This window comes from Vanessa atalanta, chromosome 23 (genome assembly GCF_905147765.1).
Source record: "Vanessa atalanta chromosome 23, ilVanAtal1.2, whole genome shotgun sequence".
In the NCBI taxonomy this organism is placed as follows: Eukaryota; Metazoa; Arthropoda; class Insecta; order Lepidoptera; family Nymphalidae; genus Vanessa; species Vanessa atalanta.
The window spans coordinates 5,727,925-5,749,597 of NC_061893.1; the positions used below are offsets into that span (position 1 = coordinate 5,727,925).

The 21,673-nt window shown below is 30.3% G+C and overlaps 1 protein-coding gene across 1 annotated transcript in view; it reads left to right on the plus strand.

Moving 5' to 3' along the window:
• Positions 1–3,376: 3,376 nt before the first annotated feature.
• LOC125073145 (homeobox protein BarH-like 1b) overlaps positions 3,377–21,673 on the plus strand; it is a 49,564-nt gene continuing 31,267 nt past the window's right edge. The window contains exon 1 of the mRNA XM_047683853.1: positions 3,377–3,968. Within this exon, the coding sequence (XP_047539809.1) occupies positions 3,446–3,968 (523 nt within the window). The 5' untranslated portion in view covers positions 3,377–3,445. The remainder of the gene's footprint in view (positions 3,969–21,673) is intronic.

The window sequence follows — 21,673 nt, forward strand, 5'->3', positions numbered from 1 at the left end:
ATAGCATACTCTAAATACAAATAATTAGAAAATAAATTAACATAATATTGTTTTCTTTAAATATATAAATACTTTTTACTTTACTTTACTCTTCGGGCGATTGCATGGTTTACGCTGATTAAACTGTTGGTAAGATACCTTTATCAAATACAGATAATAGATACATAGATACTTTTGCATCGTATAGTGTTTTTTTAGATAAATAGATAGCAGAAATGATTATTTTAGCCCTTGACAAATGGGGAAATATAAATGTTTTTTAAAAAGTTTAACTGAATTTACTTCTCAAACATAATATAATTATTTTAAGGTCTGTCTTTAATTTTTTTACGCAAATAGTACACCTATGTTGTAGGCACAGATTATCACATGAATCAATAGATTTTCTATATAATTTTCTACCTATAACAATGGTAAGTATTCTATATAGTCTATGTACTGTTATCAATATTTTATAACTCAACATTTATATTAAACAATACAAATACAAAAAAAGTCGTACCTAGATGAAGGCGATCTCATGACCATATGATTGTGGTTCATATGGGCTTAATAATTAGGAAATAAATAAGAATAAGATACAAAACACAAAATAACAATTCAATAAATAAAATTTAATAATTTTACATAGGTAATTACATAAATAATAATTATGTAAATACCTATGTAAAATAGCATATTATGCTTGCCATCACTCTTTGTCCTAAAAAATATAAAACACTTCCTGGATAATACATTTATAATAGCCCTAATTTCTCAGTGTCAAAGATAGCAACATTTTTTCCATAAGTAACAATTCTATTAATGCACAACTAAACCGGAAATAGACATGATTGGCCAATCATGGGTTTGTAAATCGTACAATATGGCGTCTGTTCCGGTAATAGAACAAAAAATAGCCCAGTAACACGGACTATCAACTCGCTAATAACCGAGAGCAATTGATTTTTTAACGTTAAAGCTGTTCCGATCGGATGGTTTCCATAGATATTGGTAATTTACTTTACCATAAACAACGCTGTCTTTATTTAGTTTTTTTTTTTTTTAATTCATTTTATTGTAGGTATATATATCGACAAATGGTGTAATTTTTTTTTAAAAGGATTTGTTTGTTGTGTAGTATATTTCAACCACAAGGGAACAAAGCCAAATAAACAACATTTGATATTGAATCGACGTGATATCACTGGTCGAGATCTTGAATAATCTATGACATTCGTCTTGGAATTAAAACAAAAAAAATTGAATGTTGACGAAGCTGTTATGGACACTTTGGAAGTAAAATTCAAGTAGATATAAGTAGTTAAGTGTAATAGTGTTGTATTATAAAGATATATTAGTAGTGTACAATATGGCTGTGCTTTTAGCAAATCGCATGAAATACGTAAACCTAAGGTTTATTTATCTTTATTCCTTCTTCAAGGTTTGTTTTGTTTATCATATGGGATAAATTATAGGTAGGTACATCTAGACTAACGTGAGTTTGTTGTACCAATTCGGAGATAGTTATTTGAATATTGTTTGCAGAAGACATTGCTCTAACTATCCTCTGAAAAACCTAGTAGGTATTTGTTAAGATTACCGAGAGAAGAGTTACCGATACTTATTTTTTATTAAGATACTAAGTATGAACTCATCGGATCAGACTGAAGAAAAACGATTTAATCTTAATAAAAAGAAATATTTAAATTCTATGTAAGTAGTAATGTAGCACCGTTATAATTAGTACACGTCTATAATATCTAATATACTTCTATTACTTTCTAACAGGTACTAGGTATAAGTAATATTTAAAAGATTTAATAACATGTTCCCTGAACTATTTAGATAACATAACTTATTTTAACATATGAATAATTCAACAAAAAAAAAAATGAACGCCAACAAATATTACAGATAAAAAACAAATCATCATTCACTGGTTCTTTACAAACATATAATAAGGAACGGCCCAAAACAACTGAATGTCAAATTAGATTACATTTCCACGCTCACTCACCCTAAAAACCACTAACCGTGAAGTTGCACCGAAAGTAAATAACGGAATACAAGATGGCCGCGCCGATCGTCAATTCAAACGTCAAAACAAATTGTCATGCAATGTTTACTTTGCACATTATCGTATTTAATACTAGTATTATTTTGTATTTTTAAGCTCTTTGTCTATATAAAACCTATGTACCTTCCTTATGACACTTATATTTATAAAATTTTATCAACGTTATGAAATCTATTGTATCTAAAATTTGAATTAAAGAATCATTTTTAAAGGATATTTGTTATTGGAAATATTTATTATTAATTTATTTACAACTTTCATTACACAAATATATTAATAGCTTTGAGAAAAAAACATTGGTTGAAAAACAGAGGAAAATCCCTCCCTACTGATGTTTTGCATATTTATACCTTTAAATTTGAAGCGATTTATTTTAAAGATCGTAATTTATATCCATAAATTAATTTTATGATCCTCTTCCGGCTCCAATAGTGCCATGATCGCTGTAAATTTCATGGAGGAACTGTATATGACGGTGTCTTTTGCGATTTGCGTACATATAAGTAATTCAAACGACTTCTTAACCTAAGTACAAGGGTACTTAGGTTAAGAAATCGTTTGATTATATAAAGATGAATACGATTTGTTCTAGTAGCAAGACTTTTTTATTAATGTTGCTAAATTATATTCAATACATAATAAATATTATTACCGAACACTGTAAAACTTTATCAATTGATCAATCGTCCAACGATGAAAAGTTAAATGCATTTAATTTTTATTTCTTAATAAAGAATATTTTATTTTATTTTTTAATTCAAAAAAATAAAAACTTCATAAACAACAATGTAATTAAAATAATTAATTGCTTCCGATACTCTATTCACAATGTCCACTTCACGGACAGTAGTAAATATCTTTAATAGCCGTCCGACAGACGCTTAAAAGCTACTGTGTTAAATTAAGGCAATTAACCGATGAACTATAAATGAAGTAAAGTAGCAATTTCTAAGTGACAAACGTCAGTCCCATCGACGCTAAATAATGTAGAGCCGTAGTTAGAGTCGCGTCTTCATCCCGATAATTAAACGGAGACCGCTCACCCCCACCTCCCCTCCTCCCCGCGCCGAGCTAAATTAATCACACTATGAATCTCGCCCCCCAATCCGGGGCCCGATTAAAAAGTTTTATTGGAGAGCCGAGTGTGAAAGCCCCGCTCGCTTTAACCACATCCTCCGACCAATTGCTGATCGGCAGCGATGGAACGACGTCCCACCATTGGTCGATACTAATCATGCCACGCCCGCCATTGCCGCCCGAGCCAGGGCTGTCACACGCCACGTCAGTTGACCGATGCGCGTCGAACCGTCAGCCGTATCTCGTGTTGTTGTGAGATAAACAGCCTCCGATATTTACTGTGACCGTGTGATGGATGTGAATTGAACTATGGAGGAGGAGTCTATGTCCGGGCACAGCTGTTCCGAGGACGATATCAGTGTTGGGCGGCCGTCACCGGCGCCGTCGCGGTCGCCGTCGCCACAAGATTACTTCAGGCCGCTAAAACGATTGAAGATGGCTTCGGAGCCGGTTGAGGAGCGTCGCGGAGAAGGCGTGAAGAGTTTCTCTATACTGGACATTTTGTCGCATAGTCCGCGAACGCCGCCGCGTATAGTGCGTCCATGGGATGCTTCAGGGTTTGAGCGATTGCAGCGGTTACAGCGTTTAGCCGGTGCGGCACTGCTGGATGGCGAACGTTGGAGATTAGCAGCTCTCGGGCTGCTGAGGCCGAGGGAAATGGCGCCGGCGGAGTGCTGTGATTCAGCGTCGGAAAGATCGTCGTCAGCTTCTGATTGCTGCTCGGAACCGAGACGCGCTTCGCAGGCCGGCTCTAACGCTCCTCACACGCCACTGGACGCTCTATTCCACATGACCAGCAAAACATTTGAAGCGAATAATCCTGACAACGGAGGTAAGTTCTCATACATCTTGTTTCTAATCTATCCAAAATATTTGTAAACGAGTCACGATGAAAGGTCAAAAATTTTAAATTTCGAATTTTATGTCGTACATAGAACGATATATTTTTTTTACATAATGATGATATAGTTTCATAGGCTAAGAAATTAATCTGTATAATATAATTATAACGTTCTTACTAAATGATATGTACCTATTAAGTTAGAGCTAAAAAAAAATAACACACACATACATACATATAAGTATAAAACACTGTTATTGACGGGAAAATACGGAAGATTACCATTAATTAATTTACTCATTCATTTATAATTAAAAATAATAATTGCTTAAATATAATATAAATATTATATTTCAGCAATGACTTAGATAAGGGATGTATTTTCTTATTAGAATAACATGACGTATTTTTCATCTCACATTGTTCCTTACCAGTAAAATATTTATCAAATATGCAGGTATTAGGACATTTTTTGTTTTAAATCTGTAAACCCATAGAGTAATATAAGTATAGAATAAATTAAAATAAAATGCATTAAATATATATTTAAAAAATCAAGAAAATATTCGTTTCCATGACATTAAACAATTATTGACTATTAAGTACCTATTTGTATATAAACTTAATATATAGTATGTACAAAAATAAATAAGTTAGGTAGGTTACCTTTACATACATAAATTAACTTCATCGGATCATCCATTGTTCCTTGAATATTTTTTTTTTAAATTTGAATTGTATACACACCATAAATATTTCATATACCTAATATGAAATTTAGTACATTTTCGAAGTTTTGCAAAACATTAAAAATTACTTTCTACATAATAATGTTCTTTATGGTACATAATTTATTCATACTTATATCTATAAAATTCACATTAAGCTTAATATTAGAGGCTATTGTAAGACTCTTTATTATGTGATAGATAAATTATAGAAAGCATAAGCTGAGAGAGCCCATTAGATTAACCATTGTAAAATAAAATAAAGATGGAATGTTAAAATTTGGGCATTATGGAGTTTTCCCGTGCTTAATTTGTAATTATAATTCATCTCGTGCTCGAAGTGAAGGAAAACATCGTGAGGAAAGCGGACGTGTCGGACGCCTTTCTATTACTGTCACAAATATGAATTTACATACGGTTACACCTGACTTTACACATGTATGTATATATTTTACGAACCATTCGCAGGAAATAGTATAATATTATTCGACATTTATTTGTTGATAAGCAATTTTGCACATAGATAAGTCATCGTGGCCATAAACAATTACAAAAGTGTAATCAGGCACACTTAACTTTAACATAAATCGCTTCTAAGCAATCTCTTTGACAGAAACTTAATTAAGAAAATTAAATAAGTATATCATAGAAACGGCAAATTTAGACAGTTAACTTTTACGCAAAAGTTGATCTCTTTTCTCGGGTCCGTGACTAATCTGCATTAAAATATTGTAAATAATAATTATTATTGTTTTTTTTATATAATATAGGTACCAAATATTCACAATATGTAATAGGTTAAAATTATTTCTTGTACTCGATATTCTACAAAATATATCGAGTATGAAATATTCATAATGTAAGAAAAGTTCAACCTTCTTAACGTATAATTTAAAAAAAATATAAAATTTTATTCAGCGTAAAATGTTTGTTATAATTTACTGAATTTATTACAAAATACTTATTTTGCTAAATTATTTGAATTTAAATTATTTTGTTTTAAACATAACTATTAACGTTCTAATAACTAATCATTATTAACGTTCACGAATGGAATATGAATGTAAATAATAATAAATATTAAACAATAATTAAATAATATATTAATATTATACGCTCAACTGTTATTGTTTTATTTAGATAAATAAATTTTTAACATAATAATTACAATAAAGCTAAAACTAAGCATACAGAATACAATTATTGTAAAATCGCTTGTAAAGAACTTGGCATTCTCTGTTTATTCGTGAAGGGGAAAATAGGTAAAAGAGAGGTTATAATTTTTACATTTATACTTTTTTTTTTTATTTCTCAAACTTTATTTCAAGCCAATTCCATCCAACTGATGGAGATTTGCAAACGCTTTCGGTACCGAAATCAGTTAACAGTTCAGTTACCTACTAAATATTATAATATTAAAACCTCATTTGGATATTAAATGTACAGCATGCAAATGAATGGCCCAATGGTTCCAAGCATCTACTTAATATAGTGACGGGAAAATCCTTAATTGAGCTCAATACAATTTTTGGCCATTAATGTACCAATTTATGTTCAGAAAATCGTTACCAGTTAGTGAGCTCGATCTATTATTTACCCACAGCAGTAATATGAATTTGATTACTTATCGAAAGCTTAATATAATATTCGTCAATCAACATAAGTGTGATGAGTGATATCTATCTTTTTTGTTATATCTATCTTATTACTGTAGATGATAAAAGAAATATACATATATTGTGTTTGAAGGGCAAACATTTAAATGTCATACAATCATTCAATTAATTTAATTGATTATTGTATACGTTTGTTATTGTATAAAATATTACGTTATTGAATTGTGTTTAATTGAACAAGAAGTATTATAATATTTCTGTTGAAGAGTCTAATGTTGTGTGTACCTTTATCCGAATACATTTACAGATAAAACTATCATTAATTAAAGTTAATCAAAAAGGCAAATAAAGTTAATCAAAATAAATTTTATGCAAAAGTACACTCAATCAAGTTTAGATCATTTTATAAGATTGAATTTATTATAAATCTGGTATGTACATTTTTCCAAGAAGAATCCGGCAAGAACTTCGGTATTTATTTTTCTCCAATTTCAATTACAGATTATAGAATAGATACAGATACAGATTATGAAATAAATACATATAATATATTAAAAATTTGATCTGGCATAAAAATCAATTAAAACGAATTCCAAATTTTTTTCAATATCTTGAGTAGGTATCTAATTTTGTGAAAACTGTTCATAGTGCAAAATGTTATACGTAGGAAATGTTCACTCCACAAAACGAAATAAAAAAGCAGCAAACTTTGTTATTTTTAACATATGTTTTTAGTGTAGATTTTTTTCTTGCCGAAGAATTAATCTTTGACACTTAAACAAAAACTGCGAAGTCGGAAAATTATTGTTACGGGTAATTTTTTTATTGCCGTTAAAATGTTTACAAAGTGTGTCACTGTTTCTAAAATAACTGCGGATGTATATATCTACCTATACTATTGTAAGTATACTGTCTGTAATATTAGAAAAATATTCAGTTTAGGTTTTACCTGTTTCATCTCCTTTCTATTGAAATTGGTATCAACTATGATCTCTCTATCTCTAATCCATAGTTTTTATGTAATATTTATTCGAGTACAAATTTGGCTTATTAATTCGTTATTTCTATATAAGTGATAGTTTTCTTTTTAACAAAACCAAAAAACAATTTCTCATCTGTTGCACAATGTTTAGAAATTTGGATTTAATTTTTACGTCACTTGTTATCCTTTTTATTGAATGACAGACAATATACAGCCTAATATGATGGTACTAGTAGCATACAATTCTGCAGATATGTTCCTGATCTAACTTGACATACTATGCTAGAAAAAATTTTCAAAAGTTCATCCCCTACGCATATTAACGCAGTAGGTAATATATTATAGTCGAAACCCAATGATAGAGAGCCAGTGCATGTTATTCGAAAGCTTTCGTATTGAGTAAATTCGTTAAATACTTTTTGGTGTATTGAATATGGAATGCACGATTAGCTCATATATAAATTAATAATTTTACTTCAATATAAACCGTCATCATGATCGATGGGTGAAATTATCAGTTAAAAAAAAGTTAAAACTAACTGTTAAACCTGAAATTTTCAAAATTAATATATTTGCATTGATTCACTCAATAAGTGGAAATTGAAGGCATATTTTTATAGGTGTAGCAACATTTCGTTCGCCATATTGGTGTTTTTTTTACTTAGAAATAATTTTAAAAAATTGGGATAAATGTGATATTTTTTTACGTCATTTAGGTATTTATTTTATATAAAGATAAATAACTTCGTAGGTAAATATTCTTTACAAATAAAAATGGCAATTCATATATGAATAAGACCTAGTAAGTATCTACAACACGCCAAACCCCCAGCTATAATATAAAGTGCAAATGTTAAAACAATAGAATTTCGAAATAAGAACAGCACATAAAAACCTTTCAATGACAGTGTTGCTATTGTAAAGAATCAATGGATGATTAGGTACCACGATAATACTTATTGGTTATCGAGGTATGTTAACATTGGTAATATTAACTTCGGTATAGACGATTATATCATGATTACAGAGCGGCGTTTGTAATTGAAACATGGCTGAATGCATCTGCCGAAGCGCTCTGTTATTATCTGTGCGTGTTTTTTTTTAATTGTCAACGATGATTTTGGCAGTCATTCTGTTTATTATGTTGTTGAGAATGCGAATTCGTTTTAGAATTTCATGAACTAATTCTTTCTGATTTATAAAATTGAAAAAATATTTATTTGTATAATATTTATTCCAATTGTATTTTTAATTAATTTAGTTTACATATTAATAGCTTTTATCGTATCGTATTTATTATTTTTTCTTTATTGTCTTTAAATAATTAAAAGTGATGAGTTAAAAACAAAACAATGATGCCTACAGCTAATTAATTATTATTTAAATTATTTTTTAAGATAGATATATATTAATTAATACCCTTAAAAATAACTTTACAAAACCACTTAATCATAATACAGAACAAATCAATGAGCTTTTAAAGACCCCAGAAGTTGCATTCAACATTACACAAAAAAAGTGACTATATTATAAGCGTAATTTACACGGACGTTGCAAAAAATCCATTGTTACTGGCACAAAAGAAGACATCACCATTAACAATCGTTCTAAATTCGAACAGACGTCAAAAGGAAAGGCGGGAATTGTCTATGCTCCATATGTTACAAGATTAACATATTAAACGGCGAACTGGCTGAGTAATTTGTCATTGGCGGCTTGATTGAGGAAGTCATCTCGTTCAACGGAAATAATATTTTTTTAACATCCCTCTGGCGGCATTAGATATTATTGTTGATATCTATATCATTAAGCATACATTACTATATGTATCTATCTATATTTTTATATGAAATTATCGTGATTTGTTTCTTTTTGTTTTAAGTAATATTAGATAAACGTTGAGAACCTACGTACGTTTTTTTTAAATATTTAAAAATATATAATAAAAAAATCTATTGCTTAATAGATAATAATTAATAATACCTGTATATTATAAAAAGTACCTAATTATATCTGCAATGTGTACTTTGATATCATGTAGGAAGGTATTAGGTAGGTGGATACTGTAAATTTAATTTTATAATGTATTTAATTTTAACTGTAGAACCAAAAACTAATTATCGTACTATTTATAATTATTGGACCTTCATGAATATCATAAGTTTATTTAAATAAAAAAAAAAAACAAAAAGAAAATATCACTGATTTTGACTTTTGAATTTCGAACACAAACAAATAAATAACACAGGTAACATATATAAAATAGTAAAATCAGTAGGTATAAAGTTGCGTTACACAATTGTATGTCACTCTCATTTAAACCAAGGACGGTATGTGCATTTATGTCACCATCCACCAGATAAACATTAGCCATAGTTACGATGCAATCACTGTGATGACTCGTAATAAGTTAGCTATTTGTTTAGAATCTGACTATTTTTCTGACGTTAGTTAAGCTAGTGTTAGAAACGAGATAGAAAAATAACCAATTAAAATATTAATAAGCGGAGAAGGTACTACCGTGTTATACATACCTAATATTTATATATAGCAAGATGTTCCTTCATATTGGAAAATACTAAAATACATTTTCAATCCAACAACACGAGTTATCTCTTTTTTCTCTTGAACGAAGAGTTTGGTTTTGACTTTGATTAAATCTAAAATATTTATCTTTATATAGACTCGTAGGTGCGTATAACTCTCCGTAATTTCCCCCACAGCATTGAAGCGCCCAGAAAACACATTATAACTCATTTTGTCTATGGTCGTCAAGCGCGGGCCCACTTCGGATTATTATATTTTATTACCCCCACAAATTGTGCTATACAACCTCCTGTGGGGTCCAAAGGTGTCAGAACCGGCACGTTTGTATTACCCCTATTATGAAAAAAAAGAAAAAAAGGCAGCAAAAAGCCGCTCCCGCCATTATAAAGCGTACAGGGTGCTTTTAGCCAATAATACGTTTAGAATTCGCTGACTAATTGATTGTGAATAGTTTTATTTAATTGAAAAACGATAGGGTGTTCAGGAAATAATTATTTATAATAAAATAAATGTATTACAATCGATTTCATTGTAAAAAAATAAGGTATTATATTGTCTACGTACCTACCTATAGTTATACCTAAATGAAAAATTTCTGGTACTTCCATCTATTCATTTCGCATTGTAAGCATAAAAAATCAATAAACCTTTGTTATTAAATATAAATTATTACAGTTGCTTTGGTGTATACAGATAAGATAATATTAATTTATGCTAAATAAAACAACAAAATATTAAAAAAGAAACAAAATGTTCTATTGTTCACCATAATTTGTACAAATCCTCGAAGCCCAAAGGCATGCAAGGTGTTTACATCTACCTCCCTTCCTCCTATAAGATTAGAGCGAGGCAGGTGCACACTTCGATTAATTTAATTATATTATTCGGATACACCTTCATCAGTTGATATCTTTTGTCCATCTGTGGTAACGTGATGACATAGTTCGTTCGACAAATAACGGTGCGCACTTTTAAAAGAAATAACGTTTCTAATCTTTCAATTTCCCTCAATATAATAATATCCTGCCAATGTGGAAGTCACAAGTTCCTTCCTGATTTGACAACCTTTTAAATATTAGCACTAACAAACTACTTAGCACTAACAAAATACTAGCAGTATAAAGTATTGTAAAATATTTGTAAAAAAATAATAACTTAACAAGGAGATACGATACAGTTGAATTCCCTAAAGAATATATTTAGATAGAACTATTTTTTTTTTGCTATGGCAATCTCGAGGCAATGGCCCTGACATTATCAATACATTGCCAATTACATATTTTTTTTATATTATGTCGCTCCAGTCTGTAATTAGTCTTAGTCTCACTCTTAATTAACAAACAAAGTAATAAAACAACGATATTACGAGTAACAAATTAAAAACATGTATTTAACGTCTTAGGCATTACAACCACAATTAATCTACATTCAAGTTTGTTTCGTGTCTGCTCATGAAATACCTTTATAAGGACACAGTTTAGAAACATAACTATCGATACTCAAAATAAATGTAATGCAAAACCAGAACCGTCGAGACGATTTTTTAACCAACTATTGCGACACAAACAGGTATTACTTTTTAATTTCAACGGAGTCAAAGTATAAGTCTCTCTTATTAAAAACAAAATATTTTACTTTATATATTTAATAAAAAAAGAATATAAACTAAATTGATCGCACCGTGTAGCAGCGACCGTAGCACTTCATATTACCGTCGGCGTTGGTTCATTACTAATAACCCTACATTTGGACACCCGGGCGAATTATAGGGCCGTTTGTAAATAAACCGGCGGCTTTGTGGGAAACCTGATGTTATCCCAAACGCACCATACAAGCATAAATACACATTGTCGACTCTAAAGCATTAATGTCAAATTAATGTAAATAAATGTATGTAAAATTCTCGAATATTCGAATATTTTTGATAGTAATATTTGTAGGATTCTAAAGTAATTCAAAAAAATAATTTAAATAAAATATAGATTAAAATTTAGCACTGTGTAAGTACTGTTAGGTGTTAAATTCGGCGGTATCATTGTTTTTCAATAAACATTAATACAACACAATATAAATAATATAAGCTAAGTATTTTTTCATATAAAAAATAAGTATAGTACAAAACAATACGAAATGAATCAATTTTAAACCAATAAACGAAATATATTTTATTTAAATAAATATAAAAAAAATCTTCTTCTATCTGTAAAATCAATATAAGCGATTTTTTAATGTTCTTTAATTGAATTTTAATCTGTGACTGCAAGTCTCGTGGCAGAACCATTAAGATCAATGACCAATGAGTAAAAAAAGGCAACCATTAAGTTTCACACCTTTCTAATAATTCAGGAGATATTGATTTAGATAATAATCGATGCTCCATCGATTTATTTTTTCAAATTTCGACCTCTTTCTGTAATTACGTGCGTTTAGTGGCGTTTAGAGTCGGTTTTGTGAGTTTTACGTACAAGGTGTGTTAGTTTTTAGTTAACATATTATGTGAAGTTTTTATGGCACTTGGGGTTGTGTGTGGGGGGTGTAGCACACATTAAAATTAATTTTATATGAACTCTTCGAAATTTACTTGAAGATACTATTTACGTTTTCATAAGAGTCTATTGTGCTGGATAAATAAGTAACGAAAAAATATTCATAAATAATGTCGGATATAAAAAATAGACAATGTTATAATTTATGGAATTATAAAAGATATAAGTACAATAACAATATAAGAAAATATTAAGAACAGCTGTTGAAAAATAATTACGTTTTATCGATGAAAGAAATAATAAATAATTATTTCTTCAAAAAGTATTAATAATGTTTAATAGCTCACTGATATTATGATAAAATGCATTAAAAAAGTCTGCTGCGTGTGAAAATAAATAATTTTATATACTAATGAACACATGGAAGAATAACTTTAATTAAAAAAAGGTTTCATTGCTTCAGTCAACTCGATGTATCAAAGGACTATAGAAGTTCACTTTCCAAAAATTACGAATCTCTTTCAACACCGTCACGACTTATTCTTCCATTATTAAAACACGCAAACCATTTTTCATTCAATATAAATTCCGATGTAGGTCACGAAGTTTCATTATATTCATAATTAGCACATTCAAATGTACGCTCTAAATAAAAGAAAATAAAAGGTATATTCGCTTGTGTGAATTAAAGCAGATGGCATTATGCTGAGTTCAGTGCTCCAAAGATTGAGCGTCGAATTATTTTCTTATTGGCACGATTGTTTGAGAAAATGGCTTTTAATAAAAGGAGTGCGTTTTGAATCAGACAAAAGTTGCTTCAATTGAATTCGGCGCATCCACTCGATTCACTCATTTATGCGTAAAATAATATCTTTGACAACTACCTGTCAGTTCAACAATTTTAAAGGGAATAACTCAAATGGTGTATAATATAATTGGTGCATAATAAATTATATAATATACATAGATATACATGCTATATAAATCAAAACAATGGATAATTACAAATTATTGTATCTATATTTAAAGTGTACCTATTGTACAATTTTATTATTTTGGCTGAAGATTTTTGAGTTTTATTCTAAAGAGTAGATAGAGCATTAATAAAATACTTACTACATTATGTTTATCAAAGAACTGAATCATGCCTTTATTTTTCAGTACTTTATTTTTCAGATATAAAATACGGGTTCCAAAGCTTTTATTGCTAATGCAAAATTAGCCTTAAGCAGTATTGAGTCCCAAGCTGCCTACATTCGCGTTATATGAAAAGCTAATCCATTGTTAATAGCTGATAGCAAAAAGGTAGCATTCGTCTCACATGATAAGAGCCCTATCACTTAATTGAATTATATTTAGAAAACTACGGTATTATGGCGCGAGTCAGCGAGTTGCTGATTGGTTAATTTAAATGGGCAATAAGCGTGTTGTTTAAATATAGAACAATATGCGTAGAGAAGAGAATTAAAAAGGTTTTACTGTTTCGTTTTAATATTTGTTCATCTTAGGCAGGCTTCTGTAGATTACCAAACTATTTATCATTGTACCCCCAATCAGCTTTGCCGTGAATTCGTCATTTTGGCATCAAGTGCACTGCGCTATTGGAGTTTATAATTATTTGGATTTTTTTTAAATCGTCCTGTATTAGCCTCAAGTACCTACCTCACAATCATATAGAATGAATTTATTTTTAATAATATACAAACGCAGTTGTAGAAATATGAAATATATACTAAATATACTTAGTATCTAGGTAATAATAAAATATTAGTTAAACTGTATTATATATATTTATTACAACAATAATTTCGTAAATGCAATAAATCATTTAATATTACAAAGTCCATAAGCAAAACGTTTAATCTTTTCATTACAAAACTACTCGAATACTGAACGATAGAACGGGTGAGACATTTATAACGGTGACACAGATTGCACAGTGTTTAAAACGTTGCACAAATAAGTAAAAGACGGGGGCGTTTGTCGACACAGTGCCGCCTGTGGTTGTTGTTGGAAAACCCACCACAACCGCCTTGGATGAGTATTGCGTTGTCTCTCATAATGCAAACCGCATTCAATTTGAGACGAGGAAGCCGCGAGTGTAATTTAAATATTTGACAGACTTATAGCCTAATTTGGAGACTTGATAGCTCAATTTTAGTACACGCTACCGAAATGCGCTGGGCGAAAGGCAACGGTTTTCTAAATTGTTGCTAGCAACTAAGCTGGAAGTCCCGGAGTAACCTTCCTTATAACATGGTTGTGTTTCTTTATATATACCTTAATATAAGTCAATAATTATGTGATCAATATAAAAATATGACTTTAAAACATTTTTTCATTTCACATTACAATATTAATTACAAGCTATAATAACCCTTATTTCATTAAGTTTAAGGTCAGTATAGAGTGTTTTATCTTTTATTCTAGAGCATATGTATTATCTGTGCAATTATTTTGTTCCTATTGACAGTCCAACTGTCAACTATCAGAGTAATCGGTAATACAGTTCCGTACGTGTATTTTCAAACATAAAATCCTTAATCAAACGATCCTAAAATTCACCGAAGTTCATTTCGTCGAACTATTAATATCAAACGTCAATACGAAGGCACAATAAAGCGTCGATTTGCTCGATACAATAAAGGCTACTTGCTATAAATACACCCCATTGTTGTTCTAATCCCGAGTTGACTAATCGACCAACGTTTGGCTACTTCACATTGAACGCGCTTTAACGCTTAAAGCGCTTTCCGCAAAAATGTTTTTTTCCTTTTAGTGAAATTATATATTAATAGAAAAAAACTTATTAGAGTAGATAAGATTTTATTTAATTCGATTGAGTAATCGAATTTAAATATAACTTGCCTATTTAATATTAAGTTTTATTTACATCATGTTTATAAATAGAAATATAAAATTGCAATAAATAGAATATACTTCAAATCATCATTTATTATCATATAACAGAATTACTTTAAAAAAATTGAAACAGAACTACATGTTGGGTATATATACATATAGATTGGCACATAAAATCTGAACATGTATCAGTATATTATTGAAAGTATAATAATCATCAAACTTTGCACAGATTATATATTTCCAATGGAAGCTAATTTAATTCGTTTATCTTATTTGATATGAAACGCTTCCCGTGTGTAAGGTCTCTTACATCAGGGGTAATCAGTGGCGAGCAGTAATGGTGGCTGTAATTAAACAGGCCGGTGGCTGGTTGTGATTGAATGTGCCGTATTTAGTCTGCTTTGACGATACAACCCTACCTATGTTTATTCGTTTGTAGCTAAAACATATAACGAGAACTGAGACTTATACTAAAAGGTTCTTTATTAACACGCGACACTCCGATTAAAATAACTATGAACTCTATATAATTCTATAATAGTTACAAATACGATATACTTATATTGAAGTTCCACAATAAATTTCACCACAATTTTAATTAAAAAAAAAATGTGTACAAACTTACGCTGTGATTTTCAATTTTTCTTTTAAACAAAGTAATGCATCGTATAAATTACTATATCAAAAAAGAAATCTCTATCAAAGTTTCCGATAGCAGTGCAAAACAATTTTATTCACGGATAATATCTAACCCGACACCTCGTAACAGCTTAAAATCACCTAGTGTTATAAAAAATGTACTTATTCATTATACATGCCAGCAATAATCAGGTTAATGCCTTACAATTAGTTTGAAGCGACCACCGACGGAGTAACATGTGGTCGAAAACCGGTTACAATATAAAACGAAGTGTTTTGCACAGGAATAAAATAGTGTGAATTCAAAAAAAGAACCTAAAACAAGATGGTGGTTCAATGAGAGCTGTCAAAATCATGTCAAAATGCACTGATGTTATAAATCAAGGTTTGGAAAAAATAAGGATATTATTTTCTTCGTAACGCAATAATTTCAATTGCATTTATTTTATATAACAGAACACAAAGGGTTCGTTTTACGTAACCGTCACTACGTACTATAAAATATATATAGGAAACATATTTTTTCAAGTCACAGATTTATTCGCAAAATTCAAATGTCGATATAAATTTAATGCCATAAATTACGGAATCATTTACATTAAACGATAATCTTATCGTTATTAAAATCTACTTTCTTTTTCTTATCTTCCGATGAGTTCCAAATTCTTTTTATTCGTGCTACTATGGGTACCCTACTCCAAAGATTGAGCCATTTCATCGCAGCCCGGGGTCCGATGCTATCTATTGCATCTTTCTTATTGTTCACTTATTTTGATACCCGCTCCGTGTTTCGGGCAACCGTTCATTATGAATTAGAAGCGCTTTGTCGGGTTAAGCCTTCAAGAATGCGAGATAGTTCGAAATTTGAATACCATTTTCTTTTTGATTTTGTTAATAAGCTGCCAGTGAACTTAAATTAGAGAAAATAATACTTTATTAGCTCCACTACATTTTAATATTCAGCAAAGCTTTTAACTTGCATGCTTATTAAACTTTCTTTCAAAAAATATCTTAATTTACGAATAAGGATTTATATGTTTTAATAACATTTAAGTCAATCACAATGGTCATGGAAATGCTTTATAAGTTTTAAATATTATAATAACTTATGTGACTCAACCGCCCACGCGCTTTAACACTAAAGATTTGTATCTTATTGCCGTAATCCAATTACCAGAGTCTTTAATACCAAACCTCCTAATCCTATCAAAGATCGAAATACGACACTATTACTGCATTGTTATATAAAAAAGTAGTAATGTCAACTCTATTCCAATGTAATAAAGACTATATTTACCGCAAAAAACATTTAGTGTTTTCTCATAAATCCGACAAATTTATATGAAATTATAGAAAAATTAACTTTAACTCAATAAGAATAAGGAATATGTAATTAGTAAATAAGATTTTGTAAAAAAAAACAACGAAGAAATAGAGTTGGGATTTATTAATTTGAACATTATCCCACTGTCTTAAAGACTATTTAAAGTGTAAATATAATTTGTTGTATAGGTTAAGAGATGGCGAGACGAATGCGTAGGAAATCGGGACTTAGTGTCAACACTTCACGGGTGATGGCTATAAATGAGGGTAGACACACAATGCGGTCACCTCTTTGTTGTTTAGAGCGGAGTTACACGCTCTTTGACGTTCGTATTTAGAAGTAATTGTAAAAGTTACAACGGTTAACAAAAAAAATGTCAAGCAAATAACAATCTAGAGACATTAAAGCATATTTTGTTACATTTAATAATATTAATCGACTAAGTAAGGTTGGTTTGGGGTCGCCGTCTGGGGTTTGTTACTCATGGTATCCGACACCTTCCATGTCCTTGTGGTTCCTTGATAAAACCTAGTTAACACTGTTATAAAGTAATCATATAAGTATCTTATAAGATATACCAAAAGCCATACCACACAAATCGTCTACGGTGACCTCAACAAAGGCATACTAATTGCCTAGCGCGGATCGGTGAAATTAATCAATCTGCGCAGGAGTGAACGTTGATATCAGTACAATGGACCGTCGCTCTTATTACTTCATATTCAAAGGTTGAAATGCATTAAATGTATTTATATATACCTGTGGTCGACCGTACCTGCCTAATATAAACGTTGTAGTCGGCGCGCTTTGAAGTCGCTGCACTCTCCAATTAGCGTTCGCCGCCGCCTTTGGCGTCCGCCGCCTTTAAGATGTCGTCCATCTCGCTCGCACGGCCCTCTCGCTCTAAGCCCCCATGGGTGCCATCGCGGTAGGCTTTAAACGTGTCGTAATGTAACGTATATAGTGTTAGTGTAGTGTAAGTTCACACACGTAAAGATCTTTATCGATGTAAGAATTTTTTAATGTGATGAAAGAGTAATTGGCCGAATCATGGTCTATTTAAATGTTTAATGTTAGGAGAAAATTACTTATTATATTTAAGACGTGCCATAGAAAACATCTTGAATGTTTGCGTATCCACTGTTTCACAATAGTTCTGACTTCGACTTCGTTTCCGACTTCGTTCCGACCGAATGTTTTAGTAGTAGGATTTTAAACGTTATACTTATGTATGTATAAATATTTAAAAATTAATTTCGTATAAGCAATAAACTTATTTCAATTTACCTTGCATACCTACTGCACGGCCTTTCAGCATCTTATCAGTTAAAAAAATGTATGTAAATTTCCAATTACATGAATAGAACATCATCGGTGTGTATGTGTCAGATAAAGTGAGAAACGGAATAATAATCACTAAGCCACTAAAACTTTGGTTTTCTTATAAAAAGGATTTATTAAAAAAATTGCAGGTAAATTTCCACAGCTCGGAAAAGGCCTTATTCCATTTTCGTTCTCCATTGAGGTTGATGGACACACATTTGACAGATATAAATCCAACACGAGCAGGTTGACTCACTATATTTGCCTTCATCGGCGAGATAAATTATATTAGCACGAATTAAGCACATGAAAACTCACTTGTGTATGCTCTGACACTCATTTAAAAGTAGGTACATATATGAAAAATTATCAAACAAGCTTGAATAATATACCTATAAACAACAGTTATACTGTATAGTTATTACCTCTGCTTCACATATTTCATTAACGAAAAATTCAAATCAATCGTGGAACAAAAATATTTATTTAAAAAACGTACGCCAAATAAGTTTTTATATGCAAAATAAAATATAATTTATGTTATCTACGCTGTACGTTTATTTATATATATCAATATTATGGCAAAGATAAAAATGATCACCAATAAGGCTAAAATAACAAATAGCAACCGTAAATCCTAATAATAATGCATTCAGGCAGAATTGAAACGGCCACCCCGTCCTCACAATAAATCTTTACGAGGATATCACTTATTTTGCATAAATAAAACAAAATTAACCCTTTGGATCGCCCGGTAGCCGCCTGATGATATTGTAACCAATAACAAAAATGAATTAAAGAAAAAAAAACTCATAAATGGTAAGAGAAAAAAGGTTTTACATCAAAGAGTCGCCGCGGTCACGTACTGGCTGGTTATGACGACCAGCGGGTGTTAGTCGCCTTACCAAGGAAATTAAAAATTATGCTAGATGAGATTTGAAAAATGTATTGAATAGGATTTTAACTTGATTTAAAAAAAAAATGCTTAGAATGTTACTCGATTTGAGTATTTAAAGATATAACGGTACCTACCGTCGAGTTCATTTTAACGAAATTATTTTAGTATCACATAAATACGTACACGTTGAGGTATATTTCGTAATACATCTATTTAAATGAAAATAAAAGCATCGTGATTAGAGCACGAGCTGCCTGGTTCATCTGTAATGCTGCCATTCACGATCATTTATACGCGGTGTTCACTGTTATCGACACAATGTACCTACTTTACCGTAGATTGTATCATTAATTGTCTTAACAATATTCATTATTCCAATAAAACGCACTCTTTCACTTAAGGCTTTTTATCTTTGATAATATAAGCCAAGTGTAATCTAACAGACTTTTGACTCGTAGTAGACGAATAAAAGGTGCAATGATTCGAAAATTAAAATAAATATATTCAATAAAATACATTGTTGTCGATGAGTACAAATGCTTCCGAACTCCGACACGTTACGAACCATTGGAATAACGCAGGCTCTTTGTAAAACGCCGCGGCTATTAAAGTGCGATTAAGCTGGCCCCCGAGACGAAGCGGCTCCCACTTTCGATTTTACAACTATCTAAAATTGAACTGCCTATTCTTAAATATAAGAATCGAATAGTTTCGACAAGTATCCACCCATCTCGCTCGGATGTACCCGTTTTGATAGAGACGGGTTAAGTATTGCGAATCGATGAATGTTTACGTGATAGCCATTAAAAAATATCTCACGGTAGTAATTTATGTTTACGATAATGTATGATACGGTTTATGAACTAACTAGATCAGTATCATAATTAAAAGGCCGATATTTAAAATCATTATTTTTTACTGTTTCAGTGTTGAATAATGTTGTTTTTTATTTATTTATCCAATAGCAAATATATTGTAGGTATATACATACACAAAATATATGAATTTAAATTAAATAATTACAGTCTGTTAATTAACAATATTGTATATTTTACTATGGTTAATACATAATACAACTGATATTGACAACCTGTAGACTTAACCTGCTTGGTTTCCAAAGACAATTTTTTACTTAGTTTAGCGGTAAAGTCTACGTATACCTTAACTACTGATAAATATTTAAAAACTATATTTAATACATTGATATTGGAACATTAATATAAGTTAAAAACCGTAAACAAAATAAATACCAATATTCGTTTGATTAAAATTTATTTGTAATTGTCTCGATCTCTAGAACTCTTCTAAAGGGATGAATATTCTTGTATTTCACAATTGCGATTGGATAAATGGCTAATCATAGAATCTTAGCTTTTATATATACATCTTCAAACTAAATTATGGTTGTAATCTCGCATCTCAAATCGGCTTAGCTAATTTAATGGAATTAACGGCTAAGCTTTTACAGACATTCTGTGATGAAGACTCGTGAATCATTTTTATGAGTTGTTTTTTTTTATTTGGTGTTAATTTTAGAGCCTTTTTTTAAATATAAAAGTATTTTTAAACGAATACCGCGAGTTTAATTCCTTGTCCTTAAATTGTAGCAAACATATTGAAATATTCATTTAATCTTCTGCTATAATTTTACAGAACATACTATGTATGATAAATTTAATGCAGTAGGTACTATTCTAATTTTGTTTCTTGGTGGTAGGGCTTTGTGAAAGTCCGTCTAGGTAGGTACCACCCCTCATCTTATATTTTACCATCTTATATGCAATAATTGATATTGTTCCGCTCTCTTTCTGATCTAACCATGTGATATATTTTTGAAGTAAGTGCATTTATACTGTAAAATTAAATTTCTAAATTTAATAACATTCTAAAAGTTTCAAATGTATGGTATGGTAAGCACGTCAAGCCTTTTTCATAGTCTTTAAAACTAAAATTATTAGTATAAATAGTTATGTTACTTAACCTTGTTAGCTAATAACAGATTAAAAATATGAATACGGAAATACTTTCGAAATTATAAAGTTGCTTAAATTCCTCATTTATATTAACATCTTGATTTATAGTGTCAGATGATCGAGAGAAAATCGATATTTACCGATAAATAATATCGATCTTCGAATTTTTAAAATTTTTGAATTTATTATTTTAATAATAATGCAAATTTGAATATAATGAAGACAATTATGGCTTAACATTTAGGAAATTTTTAAGTATATATTTTGTCAAAATAGAGTCTCACAAATACCTGTTATTGATGAAAAAAAAGTGTT